Source organism: Prorops nasuta, unplaced genomic scaffold, assembly GCF_024137725.1.
Source record: "Prorops nasuta isolate Cenicafe-Biocafe unplaced genomic scaffold, Cenicafe_Pnas_1.2 PNAS00015, whole genome shotgun sequence".
Taxonomy (NCBI): Eukaryota; Metazoa; Arthropoda; class Insecta; order Hymenoptera; family Bethylidae; genus Prorops; species Prorops nasuta.
In genome coordinates, this window is record NW_027116812.1 from 1 (window position 1) to 15,408 (window position 15,408).

At 30.0% G+C, this 15,408-nt stretch overlaps 2 protein-coding genes across 3 annotated transcripts; one reads left to right on the forward strand and one right to left on the reverse strand.

Annotated features, from left to right (window-relative positions):
- Nucleotides 1-3,989: 3,989 nt before the first annotated feature.
- Nucleotides 3,990-7,673, reverse strand: dgt6 (dim gamma-tubulin 6). Its single transcript, XM_066736260.1, has 8 exons — nucleotides 7,457-7,673; nucleotides 7,083-7,380; nucleotides 6,653-6,806; nucleotides 6,123-6,268; nucleotides 5,860-6,044; nucleotides 5,397-5,784; nucleotides 5,086-5,325; nucleotides 3,990-5,010 (listed from the first exon to the last, which is right to left on the reverse strand). Exons 1-8 carry the CDS (start codon nucleotides 7,553-7,555, stop codon nucleotides 4,445-4,447), a joined length of 2,076 nt encoding a protein of 691 aa, XP_066592357.1. The 5' UTR covers nucleotides 7,556-7,673; the 3' UTR covers nucleotides 3,990-4,444.
- A 421-nt stretch (nucleotides 7,674-8,094) lies between these two features.
- On the forward strand, nucleotides 8,095-15,356 carry Synj (synaptojanin). 2 transcript variants are annotated; one of them, XM_066736755.1, is made up of 7 exons: nucleotides 8,095-8,630; nucleotides 8,794-9,157; nucleotides 9,235-9,399; nucleotides 9,479-10,533; nucleotides 10,614-11,185; nucleotides 11,477-11,651; nucleotides 11,738-15,356. In XM_066736755.1, the coding sequence occupies exons 1-7, from the start codon at nucleotides 8,504-8,506 to the stop codon at nucleotides 12,751-12,753; spliced, it is 3,474 nt and encodes a 1,157-aa protein (XP_066592852.1). In that variant the 5' UTR covers nucleotides 8,095-8,503; the 3' UTR covers nucleotides 12,754-15,356. The 2 variants fall into 2 exon arrangements, with proteins under 2 accessions (XP_066592852.1, XP_066592854.1); XM_066736757.1 differs by having other exon boundaries at nucleotides 11,741-15,356.
- The last annotated feature ends 52 nt before the right edge of the window (nucleotides 15,357-15,408 follow it).

Genomic DNA, 15,408 nt, shown 5'->3' on the forward strand with positions numbered 1-15,408 from the left:
TTTTCCTTTTCTAGGTCAGCAGACTCTCTCTTTAATGCCTCCTCCTGTTTTACTTCCTAAAAGATAAAAATTTAAAAAATACCAATCTTACATCATCCTTATTAAGAGTTAAAATTTTGCTTACATGTTTAACTGATTTTGTATCAGTAGGCGAAGTAGAATTTGTAGAAGAAGATTGATCGGATGAGTGAGATGGGCTGTAAGTAGAATCAGCTGTAAGAGTGGTATGTTCCGATGATCTTGCGCAAGCCCTGCTACAAAATCTACGCTCTTTGGTGTAAAAAGCATGTTTTACACCAATCGCTCCACACTTTTCACAAACAGCTATAAGTTAAGGTATATTTTATTCTCAAAAGAAGTAATTATATGTGAAATTTTGTAGTTAAATTCATTTATAACGCTTACCTATACCATCTTTACGAATGGGAATAAAATTTAAATCAGTGTGTGGCTGATACGCAATAGGTGTCTTTAATACAAGCCCAGGATGTTTAATGGGCTTTATTTTACGATTACGATTGTCCTGAGTAGTTTGAGTTGCAGCATTGCTTACAATCTGCTCACGTTCTTCGTCTCCCATATAATCTTCTAATGTTAAATATTCCTGCATATCCTGTCTTTCTATCTGAGGGTCATATTCCTGTAAAAAATATTAATAATAAATACTATTATTGTAGCTTAACAGATAATTTATAGCATTTTCTCACATTTTGTATCTCTTGTGAATCAACTGCTTCCATAGCTTCATCAGGCTCAGAGCACTCAGTAGGAAATTGTGATGGCAGATACCTTACCATCGTAGTTGGTGCAATTTGATTTCTTAGATCCTCATACGGATGTGATCCATGAGAAAAGAAAGGGCTTTCTCCTTGACGAGGATCCAACATTAGCTCATGAGTTGGCTCACCATGTACCATCATGTCTCCCATCCATACCATCCCTAGCTCTGGTAATCCAGGGATGGATGCATACACTGAATTCATACAAATATCCATTCCTACATTTGTACAATGATTATAATGTTACTCCATGCATCATGCACAAAATTCTAATATTTTATGTAAAAATCTGTAAGGTTCAATTCTTTGTAAATAATAACACAAAGTAATACGTATTATAAATATTATGGTTAACCCAACAAGAAAATGATCAATTCTCTTATTAGATTAATTTAGTTTCGTCAAATACAGTAGTTACATTAATATGGTAATAATGATTACAATTTAACCGCGTATAAAGCATAGCAATCGAACAAATACGATATTTGTATATAAGCGCTGTAAGGACGCTGTAATTTAAAATATCAAATTTCATTTAACCTTTAATTAAATATTACTTGTAGTAAACTATAAAAATCATATTTGAAATTAAAGGCTCTTAAGCCAACGAGTACTCATGCAACAAATACTCCAGTTAAAAAACACTCATGAGAACAACAGAGTTGCAAATATTGAAGAAATCATGCACGAACCATTTGGAGCCTGCATGTCCATGACAAAGGTGATCCTGTGCAAATTCTCGACGTTTTCAACCGATATTACCGTAGCCTGTCCTTTTCGAAAATGCTCTGTTCCATTTTTAATAAATCCCAGCACATCTTAACCAACAGCCCTCATTTATCGTCCAACAGTTACTTTAAAAATATCAATTTTCACGACATCACCGAGAAATAATGCAAAACATTCGGCGGTAGGCATTCGTCGCTTCCTTCATCCCCATTCACAACTTAGTTACTTATTAAGTAAGGGCTGCCAATAGCTTTCAACAGCAAACAGAAAATTAAACTAGATAAGGTAACCTCATTCCTCATTGGCGTACACCGTACCGTTGGTAGTACCTGGACTACCTGGTAGCGTTTTTTCTTAATTCTCATCACAAGCTCCACAATTCACATTGGATATTGGGATGTATAGATGTATTCGGTCAACTCAGCTAAACTCAGTTTACTCAATATTATGCAGCGGTCTTATCACTAATTTCACCCGTTGAATGAAATACGCGTAGTACGATTGATTAACTGGCTGAAATTAGATAATTATAAGCATATTTTACATAGTGGCTCAGACTGGTGAGTTTTAATCGAATACGCCCAATAACTACAGTGTTGAAGATTCAGCATTTAGCAAAATACTTGATATGATTGGCAAATTTTAAAGAGTCGACTGATTTAAACTTTGTACCAGTTCATATTTCGCGCTGATAATTCAGTGCAATACACATTCAATTCATGCAGGCTGTGTTTGCATTATGGAGTTGTCATAATCAGCTTAGGAGTAGGGTCTGACTATAGGACCGATGCTTTTAGCCGTAATTGTGTTAATATTATGTTGTATTTTACGTAACATATAATATATTTATACGAAAATTAATTTAATTCTAACTGAAAATATCGGTCTTTATAAACACGCGGCACGTTATGCCTTTTGACACTTTGGATTGTTTGCTGGATTTTAACAATGAGGATGCTACGGTTCAAAGCTCGAGCCAGATGTCGCATGTGCGCCAAGTCCAATATGGCGGTAAATAGTTTGAACAATTGGAGGGCAATTCAAAATGAGTAATAATTATGGATCTATGACTATAAAAGAATTAAAATTGTTATTAAAACAACGTAATGCTTCATTGCAAGGGAGAAAAAAAGATTTGATCGACAGGTTATTTGCTATATTAATATTATTAATTATGTATATTTTATACTATATTTTTAATAGACAATTAAATATTGATTACAATTTATTGAATTGTAGATTAATTTACTATGATCGGAATCATACTCACTGAACAATTCATTGTAAATTTAAATTGATATATTATTACTTAAAAAGTTTCATCAATTTCAGCAGAGGTTAGCTAGCTTCATACTGGCTTCTGTCAAAACACACAAATGTACACAAGAATAAACACACCCAACGCACATGTATTAGTGAACAGCCATATTGGACTTGGCGCACATGCGACATCTGGCTCGAGCTTTGAACCGTAGCATCCTCATTGCGAATGTATCAATTCAAATTCGGAGTCCAGTATTAAACAATCCAACCAAAACAGCGCTCCTCCAATGGCTCTAATTCGCGTCTCTTAACACCGGGCCGTGTTTCAAAATTCACTGGCAGTACTGTCAGTATTGTACCAGTCAGTAATGTCATTTATATATAAGATATGTGACATAAAATGTAGAAATTTCAGTCACTACCGGTAGTCGTAATACTGGCAGTGAATTTTGAAACACAGCCATGATCTGCCGCTCTCTGATGAGGATTTCTTAAAAACTCAGATTATAGCTTTTCTTGTATTTTTTGAAGGTTTTAAGAGAAATATTTTTATATTTAAAAAAATATATTAAAAAGGCCAGTACTATACGTATATATGTATCAATATACATATATTACACTTGACTTTTTAGTATATTTATAGCCAAAATTACAGAAACATTTATATTAAGGTTAAATCATTCGAACTACGAGAAAAAAAGGTCTCAGAGAGTTAACAAAATTCTCATATATCGGTGACGGAACGCTTAGTGCTTACTGCCGCTCCTCTCCAGATTCAACAGAGAGCGACGGACACGGGACAATGATGTTAGACTATAGACGCGAAGCTGCGAAAGAAAATGATTTATAGAATATGGAGTAAAGTTAACTGCAAGGTCAATGAATTAGTTTTTAAAAAGATAAGATGTCTGTTTTGAGATTTTACTTTTTCCATCGTGCGCAACGTGAGCACCAACCAGTTTGTTGTCACTTCTATATACATGAAATATTTAAATCGTATTATAAGTATTGATAATTCCTTAATTTAAAAGTATAATTATTTAATACTTTTCTATAATGCCTTATGAATAAATTATATAATTTTTTGTTAAGCAAAACAAAAATAAATAATCAATAAATATTTTTCAACATTTAAATATTTATTTACAATTTTTCATTTAATTTATATACAACAAATATTGTTAAAAAAACCGAATATGTATCATTTAAAAATGTAAATATTCTAATTACCCCCGACTTCTCATACACTTTTATGGTAAGACTCTTAAATTAAATTAATATATAATATCAATACAGGCAACACAAACAGGTCTATAGTTATGTCGACTTACTTCGTGTTTTTTCCTAAACATTAAAAAATACAACAATACACTTATACGAACAGCCAATCATTTCATTTTTAAAATCCCAGGGATCAGTGCTAAGTTTCAAATAATTAGCTTTTCCCGTATTTTTCTCATAAACAATTTGTTTTTACACGTTTATAAAGGAATATATACAATAGTTATACTATAATTTCAATTTTTTTACATTGATTTTGAATATCTAGCTTGGCTCTAAAAATATTGTTATTTAAATACTATTTTGCCATATCCTTACAAACTCTATATTTTTCATTATATTCGTATATAAGGTAGTATAAAATATACACACCCCTTAATTATACCTATTGCTTATTCATCTCTCTCGTTATTTATTAAACAATCTGTACTTTTTCTGAGAGAATCTTTATTTTTAACAAGATGTTGATATCGTGTTACTAGATCGCTAATAGATAACCTTCTACCTTTTTCATCCTTAGTCATTAATCTGTTTTCATCTACCTCTGTAGTCTCTTTTTCCTTTGATGGAATATCATTGATATTACTTTCAATAGATATGACACAGTTATTTGCATGTGATTTTACACTATTTTGATTAACTTGTAAGTTTAGACTCTTGGCCAGTTCTGAATTTTTTGAATCATATAAAACACTCTGATGAAACTTAATCTCCATTTCAGTTACAACATCAAAATCTGACTGATTAGATTTAATTGTGGTACCTTGATTGGGTACCTTGTCTTCATCAGTTCTATTTAAAGGTATATTTGGAGTTTTGGACTTACATTTTTCAGGTGTAGACATATTTTTTCTAAGATGTTGATATGTTTGTGATGTATCTAAATTTAATGAAGAGATACTACCCATTGTAGAGGAATTACCCTTTAAAGCTAACAATGACATTGTACTGCAATCACCTAATTTTGAAGAAAGTGCTACGTTAACCAAACTATACATTAAATAAAAAATAAATAAAAATGATAAAAACAAACCTTTCTGGTTTAATCTTGATGACGGCATGAATAGCCGTGCATATTTCGATTTTTCTATTATTTTATTATTAGATTTGACCGTAAATAATGTAGAGCGTGATCGACTTTTAGAATCACCAGGCAGTGATAAAGATTCATCGAAATTTATTCGCGTAACGCTTACATTTTTTTTATGCGATTTAGTAGGCGTTTCGGTGTTTAATTTTCTTTCATGCCTAGAAAACAGGGCCTTATAGGTACCTGTAAGAGATACTTCTTAAATTAACACATTATAAACCTCAAATTACACATAATTGTAATTCTTTTATTACCATGCACTGGAGTAATTTGTAATTGCTGCTGTGCTTGACTAATTTCATCTGTATAATTGGCAGTTATTCTTATTTGTGGTGAAGGTATTAAAACGTTATTTAACATTGAACGTTTATCCACATTATAAAAGTCTATTTGTTTTTTTGCATTTAACATATTATTAATTTCTATTGTGTCATTTTTTGTATTGAGAATCACATTTTGTAACACATTGGAAGCTAATTTAATGTCATCATAACTTGCTTCTATTTGTGGCCGACAGAGAGAAAAGTCTTTTAATCCCTCTATTTTAATATAATTATACAATTTCTCAATTGAATTTGCAAATAATGAAAATAACCCACTTATTACCAATTTATCATTAACATATAAATGAGACATTTCATCCTTAAAAAAAAGTAACAAGTATTAAATGACTATATTATATTTTACATTATTATAAAAGCAAAGATTTAAACTTACTTCAGTATCATGTGCAATTTCTGAAATTTGTTTAATAATTGCTTTTAATTGTTTTCCATCTACTATACTGTTTGATTCATTTGTCCTTATTTGAATTATGTTATCAATGGTATGTTCTATATAGTGTAATAAGTGATTTTTTTTCTCTATATGTTTGCACATATTTTTTAAGCTCTCTTTCCATGCTGAAAATTAATGTTTGGTAGTGATTAATTATTATCAAGCTTCTTATACAAATTACACCTATAATCAAGAGAACTAACATTGAACAATTTCTGTATTATTTATATTTATTAATTGCTTCTTTACTTGTTTATCATTTATTGGTGCTTTAAAAATCAGATTTTTTAAACATAGTTCCTCCTCTAAGATTTCTTCCTTCATTTGAAAAATCTTACCCTTCTCTGTTCTAAAATAAGACTATATTATTATTGAATTCTAAACAATTATGGAAAAACAACAAATAGCATAACTTTCAATCAGCTATCTTCTTTTTATAAAAAGCACTGTATTTTTCATTAATTTATTTTAAAGCTACAAACAACAAATTGTCTATAAGGCATAAAAAATTAAGAAAAAATATTACTTTTATATTTCCTGGTGTTTGCTAAAGCATACAACTGAATATAATTAATGAAAATATTAAAATACTTTGTTTAGCTTGATGCTGTCTATTGTTTAATTATACAAAGATAATGCATAATGGTAAATTGATTTATGTTTGGCTCAGTTAACTTCACTGAATCACAAAAAAAATCAATTTCCCATAACATAAAACTTAGGATTTTCTTACTGTAAATAATTTGCTACAGTATTTTTCAAATTTTCTAGGTTTTTCCTCAGGTCTTGGGTATTCAATCTGGCTTTAAATATTTTGTTATCCAAATACTGTTTTGCTATATCCTTACCAATACCAGGTTTTGGGCAATATAAAATATTCTGCTTACCTATATATATAGAAAAAAATTAATATTATTAATAACATATATGTATTTGTAACTGTAATAAATAAAAATAAATACAGTTTCGTAAATAATAGTTATCAGCATAAATAACAATAAAAAACCTTATATAATTATTAAGAGGATTTTACTATTACGTTAAATAAGAAATAAGCTAATTAATATATTTATTGTAAATTTATAGTTAATAACTAATCTTTACTAAAATGTATTATCACTTTATTTCATAATTGCTCAAAATGTTTAATAATTCAAACTTACAGTTACGTCTTAAATATCTTCTAAGAGTAACTATAGACAGCTTCCACATAATAATTATAAACTTAGTATTTCCTGCATGCACTAAATGCGAAGAAAGTACATGTGGAAAACCAACATCAGCATTTTCCTTTGCTATATTGTTCAAATAGTCTTTTACACTATTTCTATATTTAATTTCAGTATCTTTATAATTTAGAGGCCATTGAATTAAAGCTTTAAATCCCTCAGGATCATATATAGTTAATAAATAATGTGATACATGTATAAACCCTGCTGAATTTGGCTTCATAAACATGTCCTACGCAAATTTAAATAAAACATACATTTGTTTTTTAAAATTTTATACATAATTTCATTATTCATAAAAAATTTACCTCTCGAAAACACTTGATAAAATTATCACTCGGTGTGACTACTTTTGTTAATAGCAAAACATTTTTATAAAAGCTTGCATTTATTGTTGCTACATTCATTTTATTAAGTTTGTGAAATATTTTATTTTAAACTTTTATTTTATAAAATTATTACGTTAATTCTGTAATTAACGCAAAAAAAAACTTAAACTCGGTAAAGTTCGGTTACTTCGGTTGAAATTGGTTGAAATTCAAACGTAAGAGAAACAGATCCCAGAATAATATTAATGCGTAGATAGAGGGGAAACTTGTGATGAAAAAAAGATAGAAACAGCGCGATAGTGGCGGTAATATGATACTATACATACACTTATATTTTCTTCCGCTGATCAATTAAAAAGGATGAACAATGCAATTAATTGAATACTAATGCAGCGAACTCAGCGAAGAAAACAATTAACCTATCTATGGTGAATATGACGTTGAAGGAGATCAGAGGAGGAAAGAAAGTAGAATCGAGAATCCTAACTGCAGCATATTATGCATATACTTGCTATAGTTGCTAAATACAGTGCGGCCAGTGCGCATTGCACACGGCTATAGTGAGTGAGTGAGTTGTGTGTTTTCCATCAATTATGTAGCTAGTTCCTGATCCGATTGTTCAATCTTCAATCAATTGACTAGAATCAGTAGAATCAATAACTAAAATGCAGGAATGGAAACAATGGAAATTAAAATCTGAAATTAAATTTTAATTGTAGAATTGGATTATACTGGACGGATAAGTGGACGAATATGTGTGGACATGGCTTTAACTTTGACTGGCTGATGGTGGTGGTGTGGTGCCAAACGTGCTAAACCAAATAAGCTTCGCAAGTTCACAGGCTTGAGCAATGATTGATGTGTGAGCAGATGTGAGCGAGACTATCATGATTGGATATTTGACTGAATTTGACAGGGCTGTCACATTTTTGCAAAGTATATACATCTCTATCGTGCTTCTACATAATAGTTAATACTATTATTTTTATTTATAAACCGATTGATATAAACGAAAACTTAGCAAAAATGGCAATGGGTAAAAGTTTTCGCGTTTATGAAAAATTACAACAGTCTTATCCACATTCTTTGATATTAGAACAACGGAATCACAAAGAAACGGTACTTTTCGAGTCTCAAGCAGTAGCCGTTCTTTGTAAGTTTTATTATCTTTTATACAATCCTAATGAACTATAAATAAATAAACTAATGTTAAATTTATTATGATGATAATAGTCATAATATTGACCATGTTTAATACATTAATTTAATATGTTAAATATACTACCTAATAATAAAATTACTTATTATTTAAATAGCTGCTCAAGAGACAGAATTCTTAAAAGAAAAAATCAAATATACAAAATCACTGGATGCTTATGGCTGTCTTGGTGTTTTGCAATTAAATGCAGGAGAGAATACATTACTGTACCTTGTCCTTGTTACTGGTTGTTTTTCTGTTGGAAAAATTGGTGAATCTGAAGTGTTTAGAATTACTCAATCTCAGCTTGTTCCACTACATTATACTCAAGGCAACGAAGATCGTGTTTCTGAAGTTAGGAAAGTATTGAATTCTGGTACATTTTATTTTTCTTGGACTGCAGGACAAAATGATGTTCTTGACATTACTCTTAGTGCCCAAAGAAGCTATAAATCAACTATAACAGACAATAGATTTTTCTGGTATGTGATTAGCATTACCTTATACGAAGTATATTATTGCAATTTAACCTAATTTACAAAATCAAAATCATATTTAGGAACCGAATGTTACACATACATTTTCTACGCTTTGATGTTGATACAAGTCATTGGTTACTGAAAGTAATGTGTGGGAGTATAGAAATCAGAACTGTTTATGTGGGACATAGGCGAGCACGTGCAGTTCTAATATCTAGATTAAGCTGTGAACGTGCTGGTACCAGGTAGCTTTCAAATAATAGAATTGATGTATATATATAAGGTAATCAAATATTGTGCTACTAATATACTTTCTTTTAAAAGGTTTAATGTTAGAGGAACAAATGATGATGGGCATGTTGCTAACTTTGTAGAAACTGAGCAGCTTATATATTTAGATGAGGAAGTTACATCTTATATACAAACCCGAGGTTCAGTTCCTTTGTTTTGGGAGCAGCCAGGAATTCAAGTGGGGTCTCATAAAGTTAAAATATCTCGTGGATTTGAGACTTCTGCACCAGCTTTCGATAGACATTTGTCTACAATAAAAGAAAGATATGGCCAACAAGTTATAGTTAATTTATTAGGTTCCAGTCTTATAGGCAGTAAGGAAGGTGAAGCAATGTTGAGTCAGTTATTTCAAACACACCATAATCTATCACAGCATACAGATATACCTCATATTTTATTTGATTACCATCAAGAGTGTCGTGGAGGGAATATGAAAAATCTATCCAAATTAAGAACTAAAGTTGAGAAATATTTTGACTCTTTTTCATTATTTTATGCGAAAGCTAATAACATTATGCTAGAACAAAAAGGTACAATTCGTACAAATTGCTTAGACTGCTTAGATAGAACTAATTGTGTACAAACATTCTTTGCTCTTGAAATTCTTGCTAAGCAGCTGACATTAATGAAGTTACTGGAAAAACAACAGATAGTTTCACGATTTGAAGAGGTATTCCGACAAATGTGGGTTAATAATGGTAATGAGGTTAGCAAAATATATGCCGGTACAGGTGCAATTCAAGGAAATTCAAAATTAATGGATGGCGCACGTTCGGCTGCTAGAACTATACAAAATAATCTTCTTGACACTAATAAACAAGAAGCTATTGATATTTTGTTACTGGGCTCTACATTGAATACAGAGTTGGCAGATAGGGCAAGGCTATTGCTCCCTGTTAATATGCTTCATGCACCTCCCAGCATGTTACGAGAAATGTGCAAAAGATCTAATGAATATGTTGCATGCATGAATCTCAGAGTTAGCATAGGTACTTATAATGTTAATGGAGGAAAACATTTTCGTAGTGTAGTCTATAAAGATGTTTCTCTGGCTGATTGGTTGTTAGATGCACCAATAAAATCACCATGTATGTATACATTACATTTAAATTTTTATAAAATTGATATTCAGATATTAACATTAACCTGTTTTTGTTTTAAATTTCAGCTCTAGTTGAAGTACAATATGATAATAATCCTGTAGATATATTTGCAATTGGGTTTGAAGAAATTGTTGATTTAAATGCTAGTAATATTATGGCAGCTAGCTCAGATAATGCAAAAGCATGGGCAGAAGAATTACAAAAGGTTTTATCCAGGGATACTGAATATGTTCGTGTAACTTATCAGCAATTAGTTGGTGTTTGTTTATATTTATTTATAAGACCGCAACATGCACCGTACCTGAGAGACGTAGCTGTTGATTGCGTTAAAACTGGATTGGGCGGTGCTACTGGCAACAAAGGAGCTGCAGCTATTAGATGCGTCCTTTATTCTACTTCCTTTTGCTTTGTTTGTGCTCATTTTGCCGCTGGTCAATCTCAAGTTAATGAACGTAATGCTGATTATGCAGAAATTACAAGAAAGATCTCATTCCCAATGGGAAGGACATTAAATACACATGATTATGTATTTTGGTGTGGGGATTTTAATTATAGGGTCGATATGGATAAAGATGAGATGAAAGAAATGATACAAAGAAACGAATTTGATCAAATATTGCAATATGATCAATTAAAGGTAATTATACATAAATATAGTTGTAAAGTATGTATGTACGTCGAGATTTAATAGATATTAAAACTAAAATAATTTATCCTATTTATTAATTAGAAAATTAGCATAAATTCTTTAAGTAATATTAAACTAGGTTGTAGTATAAGAACTTCAATAATTCTAGCGCGACATTTTGTAAAATGAAATTTGAAATATGTGGAGTCTCATTAATTTCATACTTGTTTTTTTCTGTTACTATGATCTTCAATATACTTAATACATTTATGTAAAAAATTTGTTTCTTCTTCGTTAAAGGTACAACAAAATCAGGAAAACGTTTTCAAGAATTTTATAGAAGGGCCTATAAATTTTGCACCCACATATAAATATGATTTATTTTCTGATGATTACGATACCAGTGAAAAATGCCGACAACCAGCATGGACAGACAGAATACTGTGGAAACGGCGGAAACAAATACCTGATATGGGTAAGTAAAATATACAATTTTCTATGGTAACAATAAATACGATCCTTCTTCTATAAATGAATAAACTAAACTTTTATTATATAAAGTAGATTTTCCTAGCGATTGGAATCCTGGAAAATTAATTTATTATGGAAGAGCAGAGCTTAAACAAAGCGATCATAGACCTGTAATAGCTACTATTGACATAGAGGTTCATTGTGTTGATGCTAAAAAACGGGAAAATGTTTTTAAAGAAGTTATTCAAGATTTAGGACCTCCAGATGGTACTATAGTAGTAAGATCAATAGATCAAACTGAAGATGATATTTTTGATGACCATTTTATGGATGCTTTAATGCAAGATCTTTCACAAATTGGTGTTGTAATACTTGTTAGATATGTTGGAGAAACGATTTGGGTTACCTTTAGAGATGGTCAGTGTGCTTTGGCTGCCGCGAAAAAGGGTATGACACAAGTTTGTGGGCAGACACTCAAACTTTCTTTAAAATCACCTAATTGGACAAAACTTATTCAGAAAGAAATAGATCTTTGTAGCAATACTACTATACCACAGATAAGTCCAAGTGCTTCATTACATAGCCCAATGAAGCTTTTGGAAAACTTGGAAATTGACGAATGTGTCGCAGAAGCTAAAATGGGCTCTAATAACGGAATGCCTCCACCTCGACCATCTCCACCTGGTAGACCCGTTCAATTACCAAAAAGCCTTATTCAAGAACAAAAACCAAGTTCACGGGCAGGCGTAATTAGCGTTTTACCTAATCAAGTTGTGACATCGACTATTAGAAGAATTAATGAGCCTATAGAAACTGAAAGAATTTCTCCAGACTCTGCTATTTATGAGGAAATTTTGGATAATAATCCACCATATCCTGCACCCACCAGGCCTCCACCACCATTACCTCGTATGGAGTCTGGAGGTATGCAGGAAATGTCTGCCAGGCCCCCTAGCTCAATACCTCCTCCATTGCCACAAAGACAAACTTTACCACCTCCACAACATCCACCACCAAGTCTACCTACTATTCCTAGTATTCCTCCACCAGTACCTGCAAGAAATGTTGGTGGTGGACCACCTATACCAGCTAGGAATCCTCATTGAGCTATGTATTATTTTTGCCAGTCAATTTATTTTAGTTTTTTAGTTAAGCATATCAAACATTCTCCAAAACTAACATATGTGTATAATCATATGATGAATTATTTTTGGAAATATTTCAAATTAAACCATATGATTAATAGTCTACCAAATAGATTACAGTAACTATTACCTCTTATGAAAACAATGATAGAAATTAGTAGAATATTCTAATAATAAAAAACTATAATAAAAATAATGCGGAATTGGCGTTCTGTTAATAATTGTAAACTAAAATATTGTTAAGATTAATGGTATACTAAAGATAAACAGTGGCAACACATTATGTGTGTATTGCTGTATAGGTTTCCTGTTTAGGCTTATCAATTTATTTATCTTTCCATTTTAGTAAAAGCATTTGTAATGCGTGATTGTATCGAATTTTAAGTTCTTTCTGTGATTTTTTTAAATTGTATGCCTTATAAATATCAAGCAAAATATTAAATGTTTTTTTTTATTTGGTATGAACTGCAGTGGGTGAATATAATAACTATATTTTTATATTTTAAACATTTTTTATTTAAATCATTTATATAATTAGAAGAATCATGTTTACAAAGCACAACTATAAATTGTATTAATTATTATAATATAATTAATTATAATCATTAATTATATTATATATTTTAATTTACTAAAATAATTAAATCACCCGCAGCAGATCTTATGATTTTTTTTCGCTTATTTTAAAACATTTACTATTTACTGAATATAAAATTATTACCATGTTAACACTAGATTGACGAATATTGTTTGTTATATCCACTTGCTTCAAAAATTAAATAAATACTCATTTAATTGTATAATAAAAAATCAATCTATTTATTAAAATAACCGTCGGTGTAGATTGTTGAAATTACAAGTGCTTTGGCTTTTTTTATATTTCTGTTTTCAAGAATCTAGTGTTAACTGAAGTATTATTTTAATAAGAAAGGCATAACATTCCTATACAATTGTCACTATTTTGTATATTTATTAGTATATTTACTGAAAATTGTATTGTATTGTAGATATATTGAAAAATATTCAGTCATTTTTAATTTTAAAATGATAGCTCACCTAATTATTAACTATGTATTACAACTGTAAGGTCTTATCGTTTGTTAAAATTGCATGACAAGAGGTGGGCATTTTATGTAGAAATGTAGAAATCATTGTTTTTTTGACAAATTTACCTATTTTGACTACTCAATCCTTATGCTACTAGAAAAATATAAAAAATTCATATTTAAAAAAAAGGTTAATAACTTCATGTTTTCTAGAGTATTATTTGTAAGACCAATACTCAGATTACCTGACAGTATTTTTATGAAAAATCTTTAGTATTTGTTGGGATTGAATATCATCAATGTTAATTCTTCCTTATAAACAAAACCTGTTACATGCAAGATCTATTTAAATGAATAAATATTAGTAAAATACTATTTAAATGTTATTACATGTATCAATACATTTACTGTAATGCCCAATTTAATTTACTTATTTGTCAACACTTAACAGTGCTTTTTTCATATAACATGAATAATGCAAATATGATTATAGTTAGAGTAATGAAATGCTATTTTTAGTAAAACCAATTAAAGAAATCTGGGCAATATCTTAAATGTATTAAAATAATACCTGAACAAAGTACTATAACATTTATTCTTAGCACTTTAAATGCTAAATGACCCAAGATACTAATGTTATGAACAAGAGATTGTCCATAACGAAATTGGGATGAATTAAACGACATTCAAGATATGATAAATAAATAGATAATGTAGAGACGCGAAAACGTTTATGTAAAAATGATATATATATATATATATATACAATATAAAACAAACTGATCGCCTGACCTTTAAAGAGCATCGTTTTTTGAACTTTTGAACAGCTGAAGCCGACTCAACGAGACATTATAACATCACACAAATGTATTGTATTGTCATTATCTAAGAGATACGGTTTTACCAATTTTAAATTAATTTAAATATTTATATAATCAGGTAGTTTTTAAGAACAATCTCCCTCAAATTAGTATGGTTATTTGTTAAAGCCTTTATATAGTACAACATACTCAGATAAAAGCTATGTTATAATTATTATTTAATTATTAAATTGATATATTAAAGTAATTGAAGGCATGTTATACTTACCTGTAATACAAATAAAAAATAATTTAGTATTATATACAAATTTTCTCAATTAAAATCTGCCACTTTTTTTGGCTTTGTCTAAAATTAATTCAATAAAGTTTAATTAATTTTTATAAGCTAAATAGATTTCTACTTTGGTTTTGAGCAAATACTGTATATCGTATACCGATGTTTACACATCCAGGTAACTATATATTAAGCATCATAAGCGTGTGTGTGTATCTATATATGTATAAATCAAACATGGTTATTTGTATGCAAGGAAAATATATATTTCAAACACAAAGAAATGTGTTTAACGTCGCCATATAAAAGTACAGTCCATTTTTTGAGTATGTATGAAAACCATGCTTCTCTATAAATGTAATGTTTGCTTAGATAAAAAAAATTTATATACAAACCATACTATTAATCCATTAGCAAACATTGACACATGATACAAGCTTAACATGATAGTTATCAAATACTTATCGAGTAAAAA

Bases quoted from the DNA above. Each gene is read 5' to 3' on its own strand.
- Synj (XM_066736755.1), top strand. From the start codon at position 8,504: ATGGCAATGGGTAAAAGTTTTCGCGTTTATGAAAAATTACAACAGTCT. The intron at 8,631-8,793 runs GTAAGTTTTATT...TTATTTAAATAG, and splicing joins TCAAGCAGTAGCCGTTCTTT to CTGCTCAAGAGACAGAATTC. The intron at 11,652-11,737 runs GTAAGTAAAATA...TATTATATAAAG, and splicing joins GAAACAAATACCTGATATGG to TAGATTTTCCTAGCGATTGG.
- dgt6 (XM_066736260.1), bottom strand. From the start codon at position 7,555: ATGAATGTAGCAACAATAAATGCAAGCTTTTATAAAAATGTTTTGCTA. The intron at 7,381-7,456 runs GTAAATTTTTTA...AAATTTGCGTAG, and splicing joins TTATCAAGTGTTTTCGAGAG to GACATGTTTATGAAGCCAAA. The intron at 5,011-5,085 runs GTTTGTTTTTAT...CTTCAAAATTAG, and splicing joins ATCAAGATTAAACCAGAAAG to GTGATTGCAGTACAATGTCA.